At 43.7% G+C, this 27,122-nt stretch overlaps 1 protein-coding gene across 5 annotated transcripts in view; it reads right to left on the reverse strand.

The window, feature by feature from the left end:
• The window catches only part of RERE (arginine-glutamic acid dipeptide repeats), a 562,577-nt gene that overhangs the window by 237,945 nt on the left and 297,510 nt on the right, over positions 1–27,122 (reverse strand). For all 5 annotated transcript variants that reach the window (XM_038746111.1, XM_038746110.1, XM_038746108.1 and 2 more), the window contains 3 exons: positions 25,122–25,227; positions 22,827–22,923; positions 10,673–10,777 (listed from right to left, as the gene is read on the reverse strand). In XM_038746111.1, the coding sequence (XP_038602039.1) occupies positions 10,673–10,777; positions 22,827–22,923; positions 25,122–25,227 (308 nt within the window). The remainder of the gene's footprint in view (positions 1–10,672; positions 10,778–22,826; positions 22,924–25,121; positions 25,228–27,122) is intronic.

Genomic DNA, 27,122 nt, shown 5'->3' on the forward strand with positions numbered 1-27,122 from the left:
AGGGGACGAGGACACGCATCACCCTGGATCTCTCCACTGGGCAGTTGCGTGGCTCCTGCGGATGTTGCCGTCGGCCGTCCGCCAACCCCGCGTTGTCTCCCTCGCTGCCTCCCTGGGATCCCACACCAGCTTCCCACCTCATCACTGCGGAACCTCCACCCTGATCCCCCTTCCATCATTCCGGAAGGATGGACAAAAGCAACCGCTGCCCGGCCCCGCTTCCGTAAAACCTCAGGAAGACTGCGGCGGCTACCGCTGTAGGGATCACCATGGCCGAGGACTCTGAACCCCAAGGAGCCTGAAATTCGGCTCCTCTAGCCACGGAGCCCTCCTTTATTCATTCATTCATTCAATCGTATTTATTGAGCGCTTACTGTGTGCAGAGCACTGTACTAAGCGCTTGGGAAGTCCAAGTTGGCAGCATATAGAGACGGTCCCTACCCAACAGTGGGCTCACAGTCTAGAAGGGGGAGACAGACAACAAAACAAACCATATTAACAAAATAAAATAAATAGAATGAATATGTACAAATAAAATAGAGTAATAAATACGTACAAACATATATACATGTGCTGTGGGGAGGGGAAGGAGGTAAGGTTGGGGGCGTGGAGGGGGAGAGGAAGGAGGGGGCTCAGTCTGGGAAGGCCTCCTGGTCATTTAATAATAATAATGATAATAATAATAATCAGATAATAATAATAATAATAATAATCAGAATAATCTGGAACATAGGCCCAGTGAAGTGACTTGTCCAAGGTCACACGCCAGACCAGTGACGAGCTGGGGTTAGGACCCAGGTCCTTCTGACGTCCAGATTTGTGCTCTATCCACTAGGCCACGCCGCTTCTCCATCTGTTTTGCTCGGGAATGTGAATTACGACACCACATTATGGGAAAATTCCCAACTTCTTATTCAACAGAAGAAACACTGTCTCATTCTCACCACAAGTGGCCATTTCAGGCGCAGAGAAGGTCAGGGGTGTATTGATCTTTGTTCTCGTCTTCATGTTGTCTTAACGTTTTGTTTCGCCTCTCCATCTGTATGTCTTTAGTCTCCTCCTCCCCTTTTAAGTATTAGATTGGGAGCCCCCCCCCCCGAAAAGGACAGGGACTCTTGCCTAATTCCCACCTGCAAAGTTTTTCCCAGGGTTTAATCCAGTGCTCGGCCCACATGAAGAGCTTAATAAATGAGAAGCAGCATGGCCTAGTGAATACAGCACAGAAGGACCTGGGTTCTCGTCCTGGCTCTGCGCTTGTCTGCTGCTGGGTGACCTTGGACAGGTCACTTCAGTACTCTGTGCCTCATTACCTCACCTGTAAAATGGGAATTAAGACAGTGAGCCCCGTGTGGGACAGGGACTGTGGCCATCCAATTTGTTTGTAGCCACCCCAGCACTTAGTACAGTGCCTGAAACAGGGTAAGTGATTAATACCACTATTTTTGTTTTTAAGAAAAACTATGACTCTCTTGATCTTCTCATGCCCATTCAGGCTATTACTCTGAGAGTAAAAGAACTCAATAATTTATTTAAGGGAGACACAGAGACACCCTCTCAGGTCAAGCTCATAGCCAAATTCCTCTGGGACAGCTACAGCCACAAATCACTGGAAGTGGGCAATATTGCTAAGAGATGAGATAAAACAAGCCCGATTAAGCTATCAATTTGTCCCAAATATAATTTCACACATGAAAACTCTGGTTTTCTCAGGCCTGAGAGCAGTCCCAAGTTTGTGTCCAACCATTACGTACTATCCTCTTATTGTAGATACCGTCCGAGAGGCTTCACGAAAGGCAAGCTTGGAAAATGAGCTGTTCTCCAAGTACTCACCCACTCCCCCAGTTTCTAAGTTTTAAGGTATTTTTTAATTCTGGTTTTATTAGTAAATTGAGTAGCCAACCCACAGGTGAATTAGCCTCTCTGCCTAACTCTTTCAAGCTTCCAATTAAACTATCTCAGGGTTTAGTTGCCAAGGGCCCGGTAACAATGAACAGGCACTAAGTCAAGTATTGGCAGCCTTGGGCACATCAGGCCTTCAGCTTCTAACGCACCCAAGGTCAGGGGAAGCGGCATGGCATATTAGATAGAGCATGAACGTGGGAGGTAGAGGGTCATGGGTTCTAATCCCGGCTCTGTCACTTGTCTGCTGTGTGACCCTGGGCAAGTCACTTCACTTCTCTGGCCTCAGTTACCTCATCTGTAAAATGAGGACTGAGACCGCGAGCCCCACGTGGAACTGGGACTGTGTCCAACCCGATTTGCTTGTATGCACCCCAATGCTAGTACAGTGTCTGGCACATAGTAAGCGCTTAACAAATACCGTTATTGTTATTATTATTACACTGGGTGGGCAGGTAGGGTGGCTCTACAATTACACCTCTTCCAAAATCCAAAATGAACTGAATGAAATTTTATTCCAGGAAATAAATCCTCTTGGTGGTACAGCCTCCCCACTGACCACTCAGAATTCGAGCCCACTATTTACTGAAGATTTTGCTCTGATCCTAGAAACCATCTGTGGATACCCTTCCCACAACAACCCTTCCTATCCTTGAAAACGTCAAACTCAATCTTCAGCCTTCTCTACCTCAGGCCCAACAGGCCCTATTCCTTTAACCTGCAGACCGTGAGCCCCCTGAGAGACCAGGACAGTGTCCAACCTCATTAACTTGGATCTACCACAGCACTTAGAAGGGTGATTGTTACATAATAAGTGCTTAACAAATACTATAAAAATAATAATAGTTATTATTATACCCACCCTCAGCACTTCCATTTATTTTTATTTGATTGCAAGTTCAACTTGACTACTGTAAATGTTCTCTTCCATTAGAATGTAAGCTCCGTGAAGGCAGGGAATGCCCTTCTTTGTTTTGGGCTTCCTGAGCCCTTACTGCAATCAATCAACGATATCTAAGCACTTACTGGGTGCAGAGCTTTGAAGAGTACAACAGAGGATGCAAAAAAAACGATCCCCATCCTCAAAGAGTTGACAACCTTGCAGTGCAACCAGTGGGGTTCAATATAAACCATTATTACTAGTACTATTACCATCATGATTTCGTTCAATTATATTTATTGAGGGCTTACTGTGTGCAGAGCACTGTACTAAGCACTTGGAAAGTACAATTCAGCAACGAAGACAATCTCTTGCCCACAACGGGCTCACAGTTCGGGGTGGGGGGAGACAGACATTTAATTGCACTGTGATTTTAGGTGACGTGGAGTAGCTGTACAAAGAATTGTCCTTAATGTCTCTTTCACCATAGCCTGTAAAGTTCTGGATAAGACTGTAAAGTCCTAAGGGACAGACCTGTGTCTCCTTCTGTAACGCTTCAAATTCCTAGAAGAGTGTTAATAATAATAATGATGATGGCATTTATTAAGCGCTTACTATGTGCAAAGCACTGTTCTAAGCGCTGAAGCACTGTTCTGCACAATGCCCTTCAATTTAATACTAATAATAATAATGATGGCATTATTAAGCGCTTACTATGTGCAAAGCACTGTTCTAAGCGCTGAAGCACTGTTCTGCACAATGCCCTTCAATATTTAATAAATCAGCAAGTATTTAATGATTACACAATGGCAATGCCTCTATCAGGAGAAGCAGCATGGCTCAATGGAAAGAGCACAAGCTTGGGAGTCAGAGGTCATGGGTTCAAATCCCAGCTCTGCCAATTGTCAGCTGTGTGACTTTGGGCAAGTCACTAAACTTCTCTGGGCCTCAGTTACCTCATCTGTAAAATGGGGATTAAGACTGTGAGCAACCCGTGGGATAACATGATCACTTTGTAACCTCCCCAGTGCTTAGAACAGTGCTTTGCACATAGTAAGCGCTTAATAAATGCCATCATTATTATTATTATACTAAATTTCTTGGGCACCTGGATAATATGTTAAACAGTAGATAATGTCCCTACCCTAAAGAACCTCAGAATATAATATGGGAGACAAGATGGTAAAACAGACAATCCACAAAAAATGTTTGAAAGATTAAGTCACAGAGTGTGTGAAGCTTTTTTAGTATTTTACGCTAACTGGCACTGAGAAGTTAAATGACTTACCCGAGACCACCAGCAGACAAGTGGTGAGGCCGGGATTAGAACCCAGGTCCTCTGATTCCCAGGCCTGTGCTCTTTCCCCTAGGCCACACTGTTTCCTCTCTTAAAAGCACTGAAAACCTGCCTTATTTCTTTTCTTGTCTTTTTTGGAGGGGCACTGCGTACGGCAGAAGGGTAATGCTGGATAAAAATGTTGAAGAATCCCAGGGCTGGAGCCTCAACAAGAATCATCTCACCTTGAATTTGCACAGCACCTTTTATTTCTCCAAAGTACTTTCAAACCCATTATCTGTATTTTATCCTTTGTGGCTGATGGAAGCAGACATATATGCTATCCCCACTTTCCAGAAGAGGAAGCAAAGGCATAAGAGAGACTCTGCCCTGATGTAAATTTTCCCTCGGCAAGTTTTGAAACTTTAATTTGAACACTTTCCAACCTTCCACTTACACCAGCAATTTCTGCATTATGTCCCAGAGTGTATCTTTAAGAGGCTAGAGATGTTCTGCCCGTGGGCCAGAACAAGCAGTTAAATTAATGGTGGTACTGTACTTCTCAAAGCGATCGGCTAAAACAGTCGAGAGGGCGCGTCCACGTGTCCCTTGGCTTGTTTTAACAGGCCGAGCTGAGTTTCCCTAAGTGACTGCCTAATTCCACCCGGGCTGCTGGCATTTTTCTAAAATGGTACATGAGCTCAAATTTGCTCTCCTTACTAATGCCTCTTAGCAGAGATTTAATCGCCTTTGTGAAGCTCCTAAATACATCTGCCGCAGATTCTTCCAACAAAACAACAGTTTAACTCCATTATCTCTCTGAGTGGGTTGACAGCAGAGGCAGGTTTGGGAGGTACTTACTGAATTTGCAACAGAGCTGAACTCTTGAGAGCGGCGGAAGTAAATCAAAAGCAAATGCTTTCAAAAGGAAAATCCATGGGAAAGACCAATTACACAAACGTGGAAAGTTTAGTCCAGAATTTTGTTCAAGTTCTTCTTTCATCTGGTGAACTCTTTTTTCTCCCCTTGCAACATCTGTCCTAATTACGTCTGTCTGATTAAGTGTGGTTGCTTACAGACCAGCACTTAACACTATAGGTTACCTTACAGTCAACTAAACAACCAACAGCCACACGCACATTCCAGGCAACGGGAAGCAATGTAACTATCAACATTGGCTGCTAAATATATTCTTCAACAAATTACCTTAGGCCCCACCAATTTCAAGAGGAACAAATTAATGCATAGAAGGAATGAGGCCATTAATTCTCACTGTCACCCACGCAGTAAAAAAAAAAAAATGAGAAAAGAACTCAGGATTTTTGTATTCCACTGTCTCTTAGCAGTCCGTGCACTATCCACAAAAACTCTTAATCCCTATTTTACAAATAAGGTAACTGAGGCCCAAAGAAGAGAAGTGATTTGTCCAAAGTTTCAAAGCAAAATGGCAGAACCAGGACCTGAATCCAGGTTCTTCTGACCCCCATCCATCCTGTCAAACTTCAAGGAATCATTTTATGCAATAAAGATTTCCCACCCAAAGTATTTCCCAAGGTTGAAAATCTTGTACAGCACCATCGGCAGAATAAAATGAATTTTATTCCACTACTTACTATTTTTTCCTCTGCTCAAAAATACAAGCAAAAACAACCACAATGCTTAATCAGGAACTTCCAAGGTCCACCAACAAACCTGCTTCTGGCACTAAAAAGGATTTTCATTTTAAACGCTTTTAGGATCAGTAGTTTGGGGCCACAGTTGTTTTGCATACTATCACCTATTACAAAATAAGGATTATAATAATAATAGTATTTGGTAAGCACTAACTATGGACCAAGCACTGTCCTAGGCACAAATACAAGATAACCAGGTCTGACACAGTACCTGTCCTACACAAGGCTCACAGTCTAAATGGAAGCAAGGACAGATGAAGAAATTCAGGCACAGAGAAGATAAATGACCCTCCCACGGTCACACAGCACAGTACGTGTCCTACTTAAGGCTCACAGTCTAAATGGAAGCAAGAACAGAGGAAGAGATTCAGGCACAGAGAAGATAAATGACCTGCCCACGGTCACACAGCACAGTACCTATCCAACACAAGGTTCACAGTCTAAATGGAAGCAAGAACAGATGAAGAAATTCAAGCACACAGAAAATAAATGACCAGCCCAAGGTCACACTGCAGGCAAGTGGTGGAGCCAGGATTAGAACCCCAATGTCCTGTGACCCAAAAGCCCAGGATCTTTCCTTCTCATTAAAACACCTGTTAGCAGCATCAAAGAACAAAACCCTATCCGCTGAAACTTTCCAAGAATCCGTTCTGGGTGAAACAATGACTCCCTGGTTCACTAGATAAATTCCTCTTTAATTCCTCTCAGAGAATTTCTTCCAACTTCAGGACTACATCATACTCAACAATGTGTACCAAGAGTAACCAACTCTGAAGCTCGCTTTCTACTATGACAATGGCACCTCATAATCAGTGATATTTACCGAGCACTTACTATGTGCAGAGCACTGCGCTAAAGCACTTGGAAATATACAAGAGAATTAGCACACCTGTTCCCTGCCCATAGTGAGCTTACAGTCTAGGAGGGCCCACAACAGAAGTCAATGCCCGGCCCTCGACCTGCAAATGATCGGCTGAGTCTTAGCCTTTCTAAGCAGTCTAAATTGTGTATACCAATTGATCGATGATATTTACTGAGCACTTACTGAGTCCCGTGGAGGAGTTCTGCAGACTCTCCTGGCTACCCAGAAAAGGGTACTCACATGTGGCAAACTGTAGCAGCATGGCTCAGTAGAAAGGCATGGGCTTTGGAGTCAGAGGTCATGGGTTCAAGTCCTGGCTTCACAAATTGTCAGCTGTGTGACTTTCGGCAAGTCACTTAACTTCTCTGGGCCTCAGTTACCTCATCTGTAAAATGGGGATTAAGACGGCGAGCCCCCCGTGGGACAACCTGATCACCTTGTAACACACCCAGTGCTTAGAACAGTGCTTTGCACATAGCAAGTGCTTAATAAATGCCATTATTATTATCATCAACCACACCTGCAGCTCAGCCCAGAAATATTTTTTTTTAATTGTTACTTGTTAAACTCTTACTGCGTGCCAGGCACTGCACTGAGCGCCAAGGTAGATACAAGCTAATCCTTTGGACTGTAAGCTCGTTGTAGGCAGGGAATGTGCCTATTTATTGTTGTATTGTACTCTACCACAGTGCTCTGCACACAGTAAGCACTCAATAAATACGATTAAATGAATGAATGTTGCACCCAATCTATGTCCGTAATGGGGCTTATAATCTTAATCCCCATTTTACCGATGAGGTAACTGAGGCACAGAGAAGTTAAATGACTTCCCCAGGTCACAAAGCAGATGTGGTAGAGCTGGGATTAGAACCCAGGTCCTTCCTACTCCCAGGGCCATGCTCTGTCCACTAGGCCACACTGCTTCTCCGCTGTGGGTGTTCAAGCAGTGGCCTGGGTGTTAGGCTCTTAAAAACACTCAGTAGATCCTAATCGACAGAGTAGCCCTGTTGCTATTTACCTGCAGACTGTAACTGATCCGACTTTCATACCTTTCCAAGTTACCTCTGTGATTCCACTGGAAAAAGGGATAAAAGAAAGAAGGGCTATTCAACTGAAGACAGGTACTGCCTCTAATATCATTTTTAGCACTCCTCTGGCTAGTGTTTTTCCACCCAGGGATAACAATGCCCTCAACAGGCTGATGTATTCAGTTACTGTGTCAAACTAAGCAAATGAAAAACAAGTAAAAGCTCCTAAGAAGACACGACGAAAACCGGGAACCCAAGTTCCAAGTTAATGTGTACTCCTCTTTACTTAGATGGCAAAGCAAAATTCTACATGGGGTTTTATAACTCTTCCAGTAGAATGAGGGTACAGTTCGATTAACGAAATATACACCCTTGTGGACTTCAGTTTCATGAAACCCTGAAGCCTAGCCAATAACCGACTCAGTTGAAAATGCTCTGACGACATTTAGTGGAACGGTTCTTAGTAATATTTTTAAAAAGTGGTAAATTCCTCAGCTGCTCTGGAAGGCCCCATTTTTGCTAGATGGGAATCCAAGTTCCTGTTGTGGAGGAGGCACAAACAAATGTGCGTACGGTGAGAAAGATACTGTGTATATGTGTACACGAGCATGTGAACGAGAGAGAGAGAGAGAGAGCGTGAGGGGGAAATATTTCAAGACAAGACACCTTTGGAACATGAACACAGAAAACAAACCTCCATCTGGGTTTGTTTTCATATTTCTAAAAAGCAAACCAACAGAGCTCCAAGAGAAGCTTAAGCCTCTGAAAAGAAATAGCCCACTTCCTAACGAGGAAGAGTCCCCATCCATTCTATCACTACCCCTTCACATTTTGCGGGGAGGAAAAAAAACAAAAAACAAACAAACCCTAGCTAGTGCACATACTCTGGCAAAGCTCTCTGCAGCTTTGTACACTACACAGCTCCCAGTAGGCTCTCTCAAAAGTAGGGGCCAAGACTTTCCACTCTCTCAGAATCCTCAGTAAAAAAAGTACTTTAGAGGCAACAAACTGAACCCTGGTGATACACTCATCACAGAGTTCATCCACTTCCATGAACAGAAGACAGTAACAGACCACATTTTGGATGAAACTCATTTTTATACCACTTCACTTTTCTCAGACTTTTATGTGAAAAGATCAGATAGTTAAACAATTAATGGTATTTACTGAGTGCTTACTGTGTGCAGAGCACTGTACTAAGGACTTGGGAGAGCCCAATACAGTTGATAGACAATCCCTGCCTGCAAGGAATTTACAGTCAAGAGGGGAAGACAGACACAGAAATAAATTACAGATGGATATGAACATAAGTGCTGTAGAACTGAGGGTGGGGTGCATATCAAGTGCCTAAAGGATCAAGATCCAAATTCAGAGGTGATGCAAAAGGGAGAACAAGTCGGGGAAATGAAGGATTAGTTGGAGGCCTGGTGGAAATGTGATTTTAGTAGAGCTTGGAAGGTGGAGAGGGAGGTGGTCTCTCAAATCAGGATGGATGGAGTTCCAGATCAGAGGGAGGATGTGGGCAATATGTCAGTGGCGAGATAGACGAGATCCAGCTCCAGCGAGCAGCTTGGTGGTAGAGGAGTGAAGTGTGCAGGCTGGGTTGTAGTAGGAAATCAGTGAGATAATGTAGGAGAAAAATTGATTGAGTGCCTTAAAGCTGAAGGTACGGAGCTTCTGCTTGGAGTGGATGTGGATGGGCACCCGCTGGAGGTTTTTGTGGAGTGGGAGACATGGACTGAATTTTTTGTTTTGAGAGGAATGATCCAGGCAGCAGAGTGAAGTATGTACCGGAAGGAGGAGAGACAGAAGGCAGGGAGGTCAGCAAGGAGGCTGATGCACTAGTCAAAGTTGAATACAATGAGTGCTTGGATCAGCATGGTAGGCAGTTTGGACGGAGAAGAAAGGCTGGATTTTAGAGATATTGTGATGGTAGAAACGACAGGATTACGTGACAGACTAAATATGTGGGATAACCGTGAACTCATATCTATACACCCCAGAGCTTAAAAGCAGGGCTCAACACATAGTAAGCAGTAACAAATACCATAATTATAATTATTGTTATACTTATTGAATGAGTTGCACTGAGGATAATGCCGAGGTTATGGGCATTATTAGGTTAAGATGTGTTCTTCTGCCTTTAATAGCAAAGACTATCTTTCCCCTGTAAACTAGTAAAAGGGGATTGGGTATTAATAACAACAGGAATAGGAAGAGGAATTGGACTAGGAATAGGAATTGGAATAGGATTCCTGAGCTGTGCATTGATTAAACGTACCACTCCTGGGAAAGATAACTTTCTCTTGGTGGATTGAATTGTGCACTACGTAGCTTTGAAAGCAAAATCACCTCAGCAGAGATTTGATCAAAACCTTTCTGGAGGTCAATGCCTTATATAATGAACAGCAACTCACTTATATTTCAACCGAACTCAGACATCTCATATCCATTTTACAATTTAAAGGGCTTCGTGAGGGCCAGTTGAGGAGTGTTTCAGGCTCCCTGAAGTTTACCACTAGACTCGAATGAAGCCGATGAGTTCCTACAAACAATCAGAAGTACTGGGGCTCTGCTTTTTACTGTGGTCTGCCATTTGAAGATGTTATTATCTCATGCCTGTTGAGTCAGTGTAGTCTGCCAATTCCTAATCTCGGTTCAAAATAGGGAAACTACAAAAACTTCCTTGGCTCCATTCAATATGTCACGTTTCCATCTCAACACCCGTTTTTTCATCCATTTTCACCTTTTCCTTTCCTTGGAAACTGTAATATGGTGAACCTCGTTCCTAACATTAAAGACATCACTTAATCAGCTTCATTGAGGAGTATTTTTTTTACGAGTTTTTGTGTGCATTTTGGTTACCCAAGCATACTTAGATTCACGTACCCACAAAATGAACAAAATAAACACAAGGGTCCTTTTGTCCAGTGAACTGTCTCTTGATCCCAAAGCTCTTGCAGAGACTGACTTCAGTGGAAAAGACTCTTGTATGCTCAGCAGAGCAGACACATAAAATAAGAAGTTAGTAATCGAGAAGAATGAGTTACTCACCGGGTTTCTGGATTGTAGCCCAATATATAGAAAAATGAATCCCCTCGGGCTTTGAACTCTCTAGCAGCAAATATATCAGAAAAATGGGAGATGTTACACTTTCCCCTGAAAAGAAGAGACCAAAACAAAAAATCAGTACCGCACAATGGACAAGTATTTGTTATTCAAAATAGTCCCCTGGGAAGATTCTTCAAAAGGGAATTCGGGACCAACTAATTTAGGAAATCCTTAGGGTCCATCTTTTCTTAGCAAGATGGGAATCCTGAGGTTCACTTGAGAAAAGGAAGGTTTAACAATTTAGAATTTTCTTTTCCTTCCCCCACTCACCTTTACAGTGTCTGATCTGACCTCATCACTTCAGTCCTTAAGAAAAACAATCAACTATCAATCAACCATATTTATTGAGGGCTTGCGGTGTGCAGATCACACTACTAAGTCCTAGGGAAAGTACAAAACAACAGAAGCGGGAGACATGTTCACTGTTCACAAGCAGCTTAGTCTGGAAGGGGGGGAGAGATCAACATTAATATAAATAAATAATGGAGATGTGTAAGTGCTGTAAGGCTAAGTGTGAGATGAATAAGGTTTAAATTTAAGTGCAGGTGACAGAAGAGAGTGGGAGAAGAGGAAACGAGGGCTTAGTCGGGGAATGTCTCTTGGAAGAGATGTGCTGGTAACAAGGTTTTGAAAGTGGGGAGAGTGATCGTCTGTTGGATATGAAGAAGGAGGCACTTCCAGGCCAGAGGCAGGATGTGGAGAGGGGTCAGAGGGTCATGGGTTCTAGTCACGGCTCTGCCACTTGTCTGCTGTGTGATCCTGGGCAAGTCACTTAACTTCTCTGTGCCTCAGCTACCCAATCTGCAAAATGGGAATTGAGATGTTAGCCCCTCGGGAGACGGAGACTGTGTCCAATCCAATTTGACTGTATCCACCCCAGAGCTTAGTACAGTGCCTGACACATAGTAAGTGCTTAACAAATACCAGAATTATAGATAGGTTGGCATTACAGAAGTGTGCATGCTGGACTGCAGTAGACAATCAGAGAGGTAAGGTAATAATGATGGTATGTGTCAAGCACTGTTCTAAGCGCTGGGGTAGATCCAAGCTAATCAGGTGGGACAGTCTCTGTCCCACATGAGGCTCACAGTCTTAATCCCCATTTTACCAATGAGGTAACTGAGGCAAAGAGAAGTTAGGTGACTTCCCCAGGGTCATGCAGCAGCTAATCTTCATGGAACTTCAGAGGTTCCATCAGCAAACTATGCTCTGGGGCAGTAGGGGAAGGCAAGGAAGAAAGCTTACTGTCCAAGAAGTAAATGGGCCAGGGAACGGATCCAAGTGGTTACGCTTCCCCAAGGTCCTACAGGTCCAGAGACCTTCCGCTCTGCTTCCCTTCCCCTCCTAAATCCTACCCAAGTAGCATGAGAAGCAGCGTGACAGTGGACAGAGCACGGGCCACAGAGTCAGAAGACCTGGGTTCTAACCCCGGCTCTGCCACTTGTGTTCCGTGTGACCTTGGCCAGGTGACTTCAATTCTCTGTCCCTCAGTTACCTCATCTGTAAAATGGGGCTTAATACTCCAAGCCCATGTGGGCCAGGGACTATGTCCAACCTGAAACTCTTTTATCTACCCCAGTGCTTAGTACAGTGCCTGGCACAGAGCAAACGCTTCGCAAATACCATAAAAAAGTGCTTAAAAAATATTTAAAAAATAAATTGTTATTAACCAAACATGAGGGTGCCTTGCTCCCTCTCATTCCTCTGCTGTCCACTAAGGGCTATTGGAAGGTGATTTCACGGGCAATGGTTATTTGTGGAAAGAAGTCCTGGAAAGTCAGAATGGAGTTGGGATTAGAACCCAGGTCCTCTGATTGCCAGGGCTGTGCTCTTTCCACTAAGCCATGACTCTTCTCTCCTGCATGCTGTGCTTTGATTACTGGCAGACATGTGCCTGCATATCAGAGGCAGAAGTTATATAAAGGTGGGAAACTAGCCAGGCTCTCTTCTTATTCTGATGTGTTTTGCCTCCTGTCTGCTGCCAATGTGCCATAGTGTGCCAACTGAGGGGCCAGTTGGGGGTAAACCTGTTTCGTCCATTTAGCCCTGAGGCCTGCTAGTGTGAAAATTAACCTTACCGTACATACCCCAACACTGACTAACTGCCTATTGAGTTGGAGTACTGGGAATGGACCGGGCGGGGAGTCCTTACATTAACCAGGACAACTCAAAAACCTTGGACTTTCCAGTATTAACCAGGATTTATGGCCAACCCGCCTACAGCCCACACTTAAAGAACCATTTTTTTCAAATATCAGTCCCCTTTATCTCTTCCTCCAATTCTTTCATTAGCTGGAGGATTAGGCTGCCTATCTACGGAAAACCTAAGCGCTGCTCAACAGAGACGGTTCAGAAGAAATGAAAATCTGGTATGCTCTGATTTTGAAGTAGGAATGCCATTTAAAAAGCTGTAATGTTGTAACATCCAATGAAGTGCTGAGCTTCCTGTCTCTCCCTGCCCCTCATTTGAGGGGGAAAAAAAGAGGCTGCTGCTTAAAATTGTTTCCAGGTACATCAGCAGCATATAAAAAAGCCTGTGGTTGAAACATAACAGGCTTTCTTCATGAGTTGTAAGGCAACCTAAAGCCCATTAGGGAACTTGCAGTAGGTACAGGAATTATAGAATGCTAAGCAAGTGGCAGTAAAACACGCAAAGGGAACTGTACAGAAGATGGAATTAACTTGTTTAAATCTGTGCTATACTTATGCTCCTAGCTAAGCTCACAACAAGTTCCGTTACGACACTATCTAAAGGCCACACTGCTTCTATCAAACTGATTTGGTGGGGTGGTGGGGAGGGAGGGCGGCGGCACACAGCCGGGGGAAAAGAAACAAAAATACAGGGAAAGCCATAACTTTAAAATCACCCCTCTCAATAAGGCCTAGCACAGAGCCAGCCACTTACTCAGTAAACATCTGTTGATAATTTACAACAAACGTAACTGAACTACGTGTGCTTAGAGACCACATATGCTTCTAAACTTGAACCTTATGGCATTTTCAAATGCTTTTTCCAGAAAAAAAAACTTAACTTGAAAAGGGGAAAAAAATGTTGATCCCTTAAGCTAGAGCCCTACAAACTGCAATTCACCCAGCTCAGCCTGTAAACACCCATGGAAATGCTGCAGGTCAAACAATTCAATTTGTAGAGATGGGTTGGATACCGTCTCTATATGTTGTCAACTTGTACTTCCCAAGCGCTCAGTACAGTGATCTGCACACAGTAAGCGCTCAATAAATACGATTGAATGAATGAATGAATATACTGTGCGTGCAGGCAACAGTGTGCCCTAGTGGATTGAGAACAGGCCTAGGAGTCAGAAGGATCTGGGTTCTAATCCCAGCTCCCTCACTTTTCTGTTATGTGACCTTGGGCAAATCATTTCACTTCTTTGTGCCTCGGGTAATTCATTCAGAAAATAGGGATTAAGACTGTGAGCCTCCTGTGGGACAGGGACTGTGTGTAACCTGATTTGCTTGTATCCACCCCAGCACTTAGTAGCACCCCAGCACTTAGTACAGTGCCTGGCACATAGTAAGAGTTGAACAAATACTACAATTATTAATTATTATAATTCAGCACCCATGCAGGTCTTCATTTCATGCCACTGGCCCAGCATGTCTAGGGATGATGTGTGTCAGTTCCTCACAAATATCTGAAATTCTGAGTCATCAGCCAAGTGAGAGGAAAGAACTGGGATAAAGATCTCCAAATATGTCATAGATATATTTGATTTTGCCATTCTCTTCCTGCCGCCGGTAACTTTGAAATGAGTCGAAATGTCACCTGGACTAGAGATCTGGGGCTTTATAGCCATCAGTACCTCCTACTAAAGGTTTGGAGATTTGTTTCATTCTGAAAAAGGCCATCTGCAAAATCTGAACCAAAACGCTGCTGAAATGTGGTTTATTTCCACATTTCTCCCCCTCCCTCCTTCCACCCCCCAGACCCATTTCTCCTCTTCTGCCTTTCTCCATGACTTACAATCCCATATACATGGCTATATCTCAGTTGGATAAAGACAATACAGAATTTAAGTAGATTATTTAAAAAAAAAAAAAACTCAGAAAAACCAGAATCCAGTTTAACTTAGATTTAGCTTTCCCCACCTCCTCTGGACCACCATGTCATCTCAAAGAAATTCCCATGGGCACGGGGGGAACATGAGAAAAAGAGGGAAGGAGAGGAGATTGATTGCATTTATTTTGTGTTTATAATGTGACAAGCAGAAGCAGCATGGCCTAGAAGAAAGCAGACAGGTCTGGGGATCAGAGGATCTGGGTCCTGATCCTTATCTTATATGACCTTGGGAAAGTCACTTCACTTCTCTGGGCCTCAGTTACCTGATCTGTAAAATGGGGATCAAGACAGTGTGTCCCTCGTGGGACATGGACTGTGTCCAACCGGATTATCTTATATCTACTTCCAGCACTTAATAAAATGCCTAGCACTTGTTTAAAAAAAAATGTCCTGTACCAAACACTGCAGTAGATAAAAATGATCAGGATGGACACAGTCCTCCTGTCCCTTACAGGGATCAAAGTCTAAGAGGAGGGAGAAGGACTATATTAACCCCATGTTACAAACGAGGAAGTGAGGCACGGGGCAGAAGTGAAGTGGCTTGCCCAAGGTCAGTCACACACCTAGAAGGTGGCAAGAGTCAGAACTCAAACCCGATTCTCCTGGCTTCTACTAATACGTTCTTTCTCCAGTCTCCTTCCTGACTCTCTGGCACCCAGCCCTATTCTTATCTCAATCCATTGCATCAGTACCTGTGCAAACTAGTTTCCTTGTGTTTATTTTTAATTCTTCATTGGCCACCAACCATACCTGTCCATCCAGATTCCTCTGTGTAACTATGTCAGTACTCCCCTTTTCAGATGGTAAACCTCCTCAAAGGAAGGGGTGACATCTGTTCGATTTGCAATGTAGAGTGAAGGGTCTTCAATCGGCATTTGTAAACTCTTGCTTTAAGTTAATGGCAGACACCTTCGAGGTTGCTAATTTTTAGTAGAATGGTTTGAGGTTCCTTGCCCTTCAAATGCTTGAAAATTAAATTTCCCCATTTCTTCAAATTTGAGGGACAAACCATTTTTTCCTTTGGCAATAACCAGCTTATTTCTACTTTTACCTTAAATGACTAAGTATTCTGACTAGGCTATCTTGGCCCTGTGGACTGGACTGTTATTCTTTAGCAACATAAGCTCTTTGAGACAATCCCTGGACAGGTACAAAATCACCAATTGTATGGGCCAGAACTGATGGTATTAAATATGTCATGTCTGTATCTCACCACCTTCTTCTGTATGAAGTGTGTCAGAATGACCAAAGTTTCAAACCCCGCAGCATTAAATCAATCTGCAATGGGGGCTCCGTGCTTTTAGATGAATATGCTAATACCACAGATTTACTGATCCGGAAGACAGGTCTAACACTATTGGTAGCTCAGGAGGAAAGACTGAGTTGAAAAAGTAACAACCCCATATTGGTTTAAGACCGTTCAATAGTATTATTTTAAGGCTTTTTCCACACCTGCAAACCAGTAACTAACTGTTGGCTGGCTGGAAATAATGATCAAGCAAGAGATTTCAGGGGCCCATAAGTGAGCCATGCACTTGGCCTGAAGGTGAATGCCAAATGCAAGGGAGACCCAATAGTGCCTAAATGGACTTAGGGAAAAACCTGCTGCATCCAGACATACACATGCCATAAAAAAGATGTCAAATACCGAAGTTTCCCCTACTATGCCGCAGCAAGCTCCCCAGTGTCACCGCGTCAATCTCAGATTCTACCATCCTAGATTTTTCTCTGTGCTGGATGTGTGCCTTGGAGATGAGTCTAGAAATACAGGGCTTCTGTCTAGACAGATACTGCTCCCTCTTCTTCATCTGCTTTAACTACATCAAGACAGCACCCTCTCTCTTCTGACAGAAGACAGGTTATGAAGGAGAGTGCTCTGCACACAGTAAGCGCTCAATAAATACGATTGATGAGAGTGCTCAGGACAGTGAAGCAGCACCAGAAGATGAATCCCTAAGGAACAAAACAGGTGAGCCCTTGCCTAAAAGTTGGAGCATGGGAAGGGGGGCACTAGCCTTACTCCCACCACTCATTCGGCCAAAGAGTATGGAGAAAGCAGCGTGGCTTAGTGGAAAGAGCCCGGCCTTCAGACTCAGCGGTCTTGGGTTCTAATCCCGCTCCTCCACTTATCAGGTGTGTGAGTTTGGACAAGTCACAACTTCTCTGTCTCAGTTACCCCACCTGTAAAATGGGGATTAAGACTGTGAACCCCATGTGGGACAACCTGATTTCCGTGTATCTACCCCAAAGCTTAGAACAGTGTTTGGCACATAGTAAGCTCTTAACAAATACCATTATTATTATTATCACTATTATTAGAAAGCTCTATTCCATAGACCTAGAATGTTCTTCTAGTAGCCAACTATCTGCAAGACACCTTCCCAACGCTCTGCACACAGTAAGGACTTAGTAAAGACTCTTACGACTACTACAGCAGGCATTTAATCTCTTTGGGTTTAATTTCATTCATTCATTCAATCGTATTTATTGAGCGCTTACTGTGTGCAGAGCACCGTACTAAGTGCTTGGGAAGTACAAGTTGGCAACATATAGAGACGGTCCCTACCCAACAGCAAGCTTAAAGTCTAGAAGGGGGAGACAGACAACAGAACAAAACATATTAACAAAATAAAATAAATAGAATAGTAAATATGTACAAGTAAAATAGAGTCAAGTAAATAGTTTAATTTCGGAAAGACTGAAGGCAACAGTACTTCCAGCTTCTACCTGTCCCACGAAGATGGTGTGAGGATAAATGAGAAACAGTACAGGATAATACTTGCTTTGGGTGGGGGAGAAAGATGCTTATATCACTCAAAATTTCTATTATTGCAGTACTGCTAACAACCAACTTGTCATCTGTAATGTGAATTAGAGGAATCGGTGCTGACCACTTCCCCTCAATGAGTAGAAAACCAATAATATTCACAAAGTCCTAAAAGCCTTGAAGAGAATGGTGCTGAACACTTGGCCTTATTTTCTTCCAGCTCTTCACTTCCTTGGCATTTCATCTCCTTTTATGGGTCTCCAAGTTCATCTTTCCTTACCTTCCTTCCTTCCTCTCTTTGGAGCAGTAGTACGCTGACTTCTGTGAAGCAGCATGGCCTAGTAGTAAAAGCCCAAGCCTGAGAGAGGACTCTCTGACTCTTAATTCTTAATTCTGGCTCTGTCAGCTTCTTGCTGGGTAACCTTGGGCAAGTCACTTAACTTCTCTGTGCCTCGGCTTCCTCAACTGTAAAACGGGGGTTAAATCTATCTCTCTTCCCTCCAACTTAGGGAACATGTGGGACAGGGACTGCATCCAACCTGATTAACTTGTATCTACCCCAGCGCTTAGAACCGTGCTTGACACACAGTAGGTGCTTAACAAATATGATGATGATAATCACAATAATGGTTTTGTCTGTAGAGAAACTGTCCTCGACCTGTAGAAAGAGTTGAGGTGGAAACTGGAAAAAAAATCACTGAAAATTTTCTGTGAAATCTTCCCAAAGGTGCCAGTTTTGTTTTTTGCGCTGAGAGAAAGGCTAGGTACATATGCCTTCCATCTCCCTCAAAGAAGGTAGTTAGTGATAGCAACTGAAAAATCTAGGCACATACAGTATCACAATCAATTAAGTGTATTTATTGAGCGTTTACTGTGTGCAGAGCACTGGACTAAGCATTTGGGAGAGTACAACAGAGTTGGGAGACATGCTCCTAGCCCATAATGAGCTTGCAGTCTAGAAGGCACATTATACCGGCACGTAGTGTGGAATGATAATGTCCTAAGGCTGCCATTTGGTGAAAGCCCACCTCACTCGGCAGAACCAACCCAGAACCATAGCATTCTCCTCCAGGTAAACAGAAACTCCTTACCACTGACTTTAAAGCGCTCTATCAGCTCCCTCCTCCTATATTCTTTGGCTGATCTCCCTATTATCATCATCAATCGTATTTATTGAGCGCTTACCGTGTGCAGAGCACTGTACTAAGCGCTTGGGAAGTACAAATTGGCAACATATAGAGACAGTCCCTACCCAACAGTGAGCTCACAGTCTAAAAGGGGGAGACAGAGAACAAAACCAAACATACTAACAAAATAGAATAGATATGTACAAGTAAAATAAATAAATAAATAAATAGAGTAATAAATATGTACAAACATATATACATATATACAGGTGCTGTGGGGAAGGGAACAACCCAACTTTCCGCTGATATCCACTACACACAACCACTCACAACACCAATCTGCTCAGTGTCCCTCGATCTCACCTTTCTCACCATCTTCCCTTTTCCACATCCTCCCTCTGGCCTGGCACTCCCTCCTATTTCATAACCAACAGAGCATCTCCCTCGCCGTTTTTAAAGACCTACTAACACCACATGGAGGAACAGTGTGGCCCAAAGGAAAGAGTAAGGGCCTAGGGGCGCGGACCTGGGTTCTAGATGTCTGCTGTGTGTCCTTAGGAAAGTCACTTAACTTCTCTGTGCCTCAGTTTCCTCAGCTGCAAAATGAGGATCCAATGCCTGTTCTCCCTCCTTCTTTGACTGTGAGATCCATGTGGGAGAGGGACTACGGCAGGTATTACTAACCTGTACCTACCTCAGTGCTTAGACGATGTCTGATACACAGTAAGTGCTTAACAGGTATCACAACAAAGAAAAAAAAAAATCACATCTCCAACAGGCCTTCCCCCAACAAAGTCCTCACTTCCCTGCCTAAGCCCTCCATTGCCTATACAATTGGGTCTGTTCTCTGTAAGCACTTTGATATTCATTCTGCCCCGAACACCTTTATTCATTCATTCATTCATTCAATCATATTTATTGAGCACTTACTGTGTGCAGAGCACTGCACTAAGCACTTTATTAATATCCATCTGTACTTTATATTTTAATGCCTGCCCGGCTTCGCAGTCAGTAAGTTCCTTGTGCACTGGGATCGTCTTTGGCAACTCTCTTGTACTGTACTTGCCCAAGCTCTTAGTAGTGTTCTGCACATGGTAAGTGCTCAATAAATACCACTGATTGATTTAGTTCAGCACAGGAACTCCAGCAGAGAGATGCTGGGTGCCGAAGGTATGTTAGCTGTAAAACAAGACAGGATATAAGCAAGATGAAAACCTGACTGCCTGGGGCAAGCCAGACAAATAGCCGCCCTTCCTCCAGAGAGGAACAGGTGAAAAGGGGGAAGTGGCAGAAATAGAATGACTGACGTTTGTTATCCCTTCGATCCAGCTTTGTGAACGATCCTTTCATTTCCTCAAAATTGGATTTACAGTATTTAATCACCTTGCCCCTTCCTATCTCACCTCGCTGATTTCCTACCACAACCCACCACATTCACCTCATTCTTCCAACACCAACCCACTGCACCTCAATCTCTTATATTTTGCCACCAATCCCTTGACCGCATCCTGACTCTGGCCAGGAACTCCCTCCCGGCTTCATATCCGACAGACCATTGCTCTCCCCACCTTCTAAGCAATATTAAAATTACATCTCCTCCAAGAGGCATTCCCCAACTAAACGCTCACTTTCTCTACTCCACTCCCTTCTATAAACCTCTTGCATTTTGATTTACATCTTTTAATTGCTCCACCTTCAGCCCCACACCACTTACCTATATAGCCGCAATTTGTCTTTTTATTTATATTACTATCTCCCCCTCAAGCACAGAAAAGCTTCCTCAATCTGATCTTGTCATCTTGGTGGCCATGAAGCATTCACAAGTTCCAATTCTTACAGGCTAGTGGGAGTGGAAACTAAATGTTGCAAATACTGCAAATAACTTAGTCCTGCTCTTTGTCATCCCCTAATGAATGAACAGATTTCCCTGGAAACCAACTTGGAAAGATCGAGCTTCTACTGAAGGTCAAAAGCACCTTCAGAGGTCATTTGAACACAACGATAACTGGCCCTCCGGCCATGGCTTTGAATGGGAGATGAGTCTTTAAACTATAATCCATTGGCCGATACAAGCCCAATGTCTACTTTAACTCTGACAGGGAAGAATCGTGGCCTAGTGGAAAGAGCCTGGGTCCTGCCATGTACTCAGTGTGTGACCTTGGAGAAGTCACAGCTTCTCTGGGCCTCAGTTCTCTCATCTGCAAAATAGGGATTCAATACTTGTTCTCCCTCCTTCTTAGACCATGAGCCCCATGTGGGGATCTGATGATCCTGTATCAACCCCGGAGCTTAGTACAGTGCTTGGCACATAGTAAACACTTAAAAATTAATTACTATCATTATTTTTATTATTAAGGCTCTCTTAACCCTAGGACTCTTTGATTAATCAGATCTAGCAGGATTTGATTAATCAGATCCCCTTCTAGACTGTGAGCCCACTGTTGGGTAGGGACCGTCTCTATATGCTGCCAACCTGTACTTCCCAAGCACTTAGTACAGTAAGCGCTCAATAAATACGATTGAATGAATGAAGCTCCCACTCCTTTCTGCATCACCCCGACATGCCCACTCCCCCACCAAGCCCCACAGCACTTATGTGGATTATATATATATAAGAGCCCCACAGCACTTATGCATATGTCTGTAATTTTATTTATTTGTACTGCTGTCTGCCTCCCCACATCTAGACTGTGAGCTTGCTGTGGGCAGGGAATGTCACTGTTTACTGTACCTTCCCAAGCACTTAGTATCGGGCTCTGCACAAAGTAAGCACTTAACAAATACGATTGAATGAATGACTACATTTCATCTTTGCCTGGAGGTTATATTAATGAAAGGGGAGCAGACGAGGAGGAGTCAGGGAGGCAAAATAGCCTAAGAAATATTCCCAGGCACAATCCGCACATATGTTTCAGTTTCTTGTCTTCTAAGCTGACAATTTAATTTGAAAGTCTGGTTCCATCAATCCAGCCAGCCTCCCATTAGCTCACTCTACTCGCTCAGCAAGCCAGTTTAATATTTGAAAGCTACCTTCATGGAGACATAAAATGCACTCTGGAGTTTTGGTGGAAGATTAGAGCACACCACTGGAATTTTCTAAGTTTATCTAAAGCCTTGTAATAAGTCAAATCAAAGACTCTCCAACCTCTAACCCCACTCTCCCCCTACAGTGGAACTTGCTGCTAATTCGCCTTGAAATAAGTGGCTCCAGTGATGTGGCTTTGAACAAAGAAAAATGTCTCCAGATGGTTTTAAAGAAACACCATCTGAGCATTATTATCAGGGAGATTATTCCATTCACATTTTTGACAATATCCATGCTGATGCTGGTAACCTAAAAAAAGCAGGCCAACGCCAACAAAAATAACTCTTCGGTGCTTCAATGGGGTAAAATTTAATTGTCTTCCTTTCCCATACCCCAGGTGACCAAATGTGGGCATTTAAATGCAAGACCTACTAAGAATAAAAGGGCATCTCCCTGTTGAGGGGCAGGGAACCTAAGAGACTGCATCTGCCTGTTGAGGGGCAGGGGACCTAAAAGACCTTGTGGCAAGGCCCTTCTCAACTACTACTCCATTCAGCGCACTTTAATAAAGCCCTAGAATTGGCTGCAACAATGGCTTTTACTTCCCAGAAAAAGTATTCAATACCATGTATTGGGGTCACACTTTACAAGGGACTGAGTGTCAGTAGGGGACAGATACCACATGGAAAAGGGGAAGATCACTTCTCTAAAAAAATAAAGTTGGGGGGGGGGGTTGGTAGTGTAAGAAAGAAATCTAGAGCAGCAGATATTAACTGAGAGAGATTTAAGTTATACTTTGGGAACAACAACTCTTCCTGAATTGAAAAATTCTTTAAGGCTGTCAGATCAGGGACATGTATATATATATATATATGCATATATATAGAAATATATAGATCGAGATGGAGAGAGAGAGAGAGAGAGAGAGAGAGAGAGAGAGAGAGAGTGTGTGTGTGTGTGTGTGTGTGTGTGTGTGTGTGTGTGTGTGTGTGTGTGTGTGTGTGTGTGTGTGTGTCTCCAAACATGCCTGGGATCAATTTCTTCCTGCTGAGACTTTTCTCCTCTACAAGAAAATGTAGACAAACTCTGCCACTTACCTAAGGGCAGCAGCATGGTAAGTGTCAACATAATCAGAAATGAAGAGCTCCCGATTCTTGATCACTGGGTCCGTAATGACAAGTTCTCGTCCAGAATCTGTCAAAAACAACAGCATTAGGTAGGGACTCCCACCATACACACCTCCGCTGAACCAATCACCTGAAGGTTTCCAATCCACAAGCCCTCCATTTCCAGACCATGCTACCTTAGGACCCCAACAGTCAACACAGTAACAATAAACCAACCCTCAAAATAGAGTACAATCTCCAGATCTCAAAGGCTTGTTGCATGGAACATTAACTTTTAAGATCACAATTAAGAAGTACAGCAGGCCACCTAACCAACAGATTAAGGTTTGCAACTTATGGTGGCATTCCTCTTTTTTGGCTTAGGGTCCCGTCTCCTGATTTTTAAAAAAGCTGGACCCATCACCACCACCACACTGGCAGTAAGTTTTGCGGATCTCACTGTGTTGGCTTTGAGATTTTTCTCTTTTCCTTCTCTACTGCCAACATCTCCAGACCCTCACTTGGACCATCTCCTCCAAGTCTCCAATCAATTAATCAGTGGTACTTATTGAGCACTTACAGTGTGCAGAACACTCCCTCCCATGAGACCTTTCTCGTCCCCTCTCCCTCAGGCTCTGCGGCTCCCCAAGATTCTGGATTCCAACAGATTTCCTACTGAACCAAGCTTCCCGACCAAGTGTGGTCCACAGTCCGTAAACGCCTAGCAACTGTTAAAAGCAAACAATGGATCCTAAACTACTGGATCACAGAGAAGTGGATCACACAAGACCATTTTTGCATTCAAGCTGCAACTACCTAGTTACTTTGGTTGCCATGTTGAATAAACTCTTAAGAAAGGAATGATTGGAGCGAAACCCCCAAAGAACAATCTTGCATTTTTCCCTAAAGGCTGAATTTCAAAGGGTATGAGCCTTTAACACAGGAGACGCCCAGTTCCCTGTATAATGGGCTCTGTAGTTCAAAGAAAGGGGGAAAAAAACACTTCTGAGACAAGAGATGCCACTGTACCTTAAAACCATCAGTTTGACTACTGATGTGGTGACTCAGAGGAAAACTTAGTCTTTACATGAGCACATGAAATGAATTTCCCCTGCCTGAGTGATGTTACATAACAAAGTCTTACGCTGGAGGGAGAGCCTGCTTTGGGCAAAGTGCCCATTTTTCAGGGTCATGAACTGCAGTTGGGCTCTGGAGCATGAAATACCATTAGGCCTGGGTAGATTTTTCAAAAGCAAAAGGAGAAATCAGAAACTACTCCACCCTCCCCCCCAAACCCTGTAAAAACAAAATCAAACACCTTTATCGTCTCTGGGTATCAAACATTTTCTTCCACGGAATATATTCACTCTAAACTTCTGAAAGCAAATTCCTTGGTTTTCAAAGGGTGTTTGTTTTGAAGGTTAAAGTTCATCCTTCCAAAGAAGGAGATGGGCTTTACAGTTTTCTTAAGTTAGAAAGGCAGAAATGATAAACTATGTCCTTGGGTGGTCATAGCTGGAAACCGAAAACTCCTTTTTTTTTATACTTTGGGGTGGGCAAGGGCAGGGGGAGAATGGTATTTGTTAAGTCCTTACTATGCAATGTTCTAAGCCTTGAGGTAGGTACACACTAATCAGGTAGGGCACAGTTCCTATCCCAAATGGGGTTCACAGACAAATAGGAAGGAGAACAGGTATTGAGTGCTTCCCCATTCTATAACTGAGGAAATTGAGGCACAGAGAAGGTAAATGACTTGCTCAAGGTCACATGGGAGGCAAGTGACAAAGCCAGGACTGGAACACAGGTCCTCTGGCTCTCAAGGCCAGGTTTTATCCATTAGGCCAGGAAAAATGGAACACAAATGAAGCCATTGCTCTTTCCATCGAGATTTTTCCGAACAGAAGGATTAAGGATGACCCACAAAAGGGAAGCGATAATGGACAAACTCAACTGGGGAATCCAACTATCTAGAGACACCATGTCCAGGAAGTTGTTGTTTCACGGTGATTTAGAAAAATGAGCTTTCCGTGTCCCTAAAATAAATAAGGGATGTTTCAAATAAAAGAAACACATTTTAGCTAAACAACACAAGAGCAGATAAATCAGAGAAGGATAATGTCTTACATCATGGCTAAAATTCACTGCCAACGCAAACCACATGATCTGACACCTTTTCAGTACCAACAGACAAAAACGTCGATAATGTTTTCCCCTGTTGCCCTCCTTCCCCTCACTTTCCTATTGAGTGAGCCTGTTCAGCCCCAACCTAGGAGAAGGAGCACTCACCGTTCTCATTGTGTCGGTCTTGAACTAAATGCTGATAGACGGAATCAGGAACTTCAGACTGACGGTAGTACCATTTCACGTTCATGAGGAGATGGTCCCGTTTGCTCTGAAAGAAGAAAATTTTAAACATTACTGAAAAGCAAGAATGATGACCACAAGGCAACTCAAAGGCCTTATCCAAGCTTAGGTCCTCAAAACAATATTAAAGGACAAAGTGCTGGACTCGGGAAGGGCAGTTCAATAAATCAAAGTTCTCATCCCATAGCCTCACTAAGGGACCTTAGAAAATGTTTTTTCTCCCCCAACCAAAAAACAGATAGCTTAGTTTCCCTGATATGCACATTTTTAAAGGTCACCAAAATGTGTAATGGGCCCAGTAGCAGTTACTGCTAGAATGCAAGTTGATAAAACCCAGGAGTCTGTCGATGAAAAAAAGGTGGTTTTTCTCAACTTGGTTTACATTTTGGATCTGTGGTATATCAGTTTGGGATGCAAAAATCATTCATCCCTGGGTGATATTACAATTCAGTTCTGCAGAGCACCAAGTTTACTTCCAGATTCACAAATGCCACTATACAGTGAGAATCTGCTAGCATTCCTGTCTGAGCCTCTCCAGACCCCGAAAATGGAATTTTCCTCTCAGAGGTCCTGTCTAAAGAGATTTAGCAGCTGGGGTTGAACTGGTTTGAGACCTTTCCCCGAAGATTTCCCCGCCCTGACTAAATTCTCCATCTATCCAACTCGTCGACATTCACCTCCAACAGCACACCCTATGACCCACTCCCCAAATGAAGTAGCCAGTGATTTGCATAAATCCTAAAACGTGGTGGGCGACCAAACTGTCCCAGTGAAGGAGCTTCACCCTTTCTTTTGCTATCCTATACTTTCCTAACCCGCCTTGATTACTGCATCGGCCTCCTGGTTAGTCTCCCTACTCCAGTCCACACTTCGCTCTGCTGTCCGGATGGCTTTTTTTTACAAAAGTGTTCAGTCCATGTTGCCCCAGTCCTCAAGAACCTCCAGTGGCTCTTCATCCACTTCCACCAGAAACTCCTTACCATCGGCTTTAAAGCACTCAATCATTTTGGCCCTTCCTACCTTACCTCACTCCTTTCCTACTACAACCCAGCCCACACACTTTCGCTCCTCTAACGGCAACCTGCTCACCGTACCTCGATCTCATCTATCTCACCACCCACCTCTCACCCACATCCTGCCTCTGGTCTGGAACGCCCTAACTCTTTATATCCGACAGAAGATCATTCTCCCCACTTTCAAGACCTTATTGAAGGCACATCTACTCCAAGAGGCCTTACCCGACCAAACCTTCATTTCCTCTTCTCCCACTCCCTTCCGAATCGCCCTTGCACTTGGATCTGCTTCTTTTCAATCACCCTACCCTCAGCCCCACAGCACTGTACAGATCTGTAGTTTATTTCTATTACTGTCTCTCCTCCCCGCTAGACCGTAAGCTCATTTTGGGCAGGGAACCTGTCTACCAACTCTGCTTCACTGTAGTCTCCCAAGAGCTTAGTAGAGTGCTCTGCTCACAGTAAGCACTCAAACATGATTGATTGATATGCATAAAAATAATAGTAGTAATAATAATAATTCCGGAATTTGTTATGCTCGTCCTGTGTGCCAAGTGATGGAGTAGCTAAATCAGCTTGGATACAGTCCCTGCCTCTCACAGGCTCCCAGTCTACATAGGATGCAGGTAGCTTCCCTCAAAGAAATGGACAATGGCTTAGCTTAACAGAGAGCTAAACTAAAATTCTGAAATATGGGTTAAAACAATTAGAAACATATGGCCCCAGAGCAGAAATGATATTTTCCTGTTCAACAATATTGGCTAAAGGGCCAAAAGAGGTGGCATGAGGTCCAGAGTGCCATCTATGTGCCAGCTGCTCCGGCTTCTGCCAAGCGACCTTCCTATCTGAATTAGGGCAAACACAAACAAAAGGGACAACGGGAGTTCCTCCTGGAATGCACTCCAAGAAA

Source organism: Tachyglossus aculeatus, chromosome 5, assembly GCF_015852505.1.
Source record: "Tachyglossus aculeatus isolate mTacAcu1 chromosome 5, mTacAcu1.pri, whole genome shotgun sequence".
Classification (NCBI taxonomy): domain Eukaryota; kingdom Metazoa; phylum Chordata; class Mammalia; order Monotremata; family Tachyglossidae; genus Tachyglossus; species Tachyglossus aculeatus.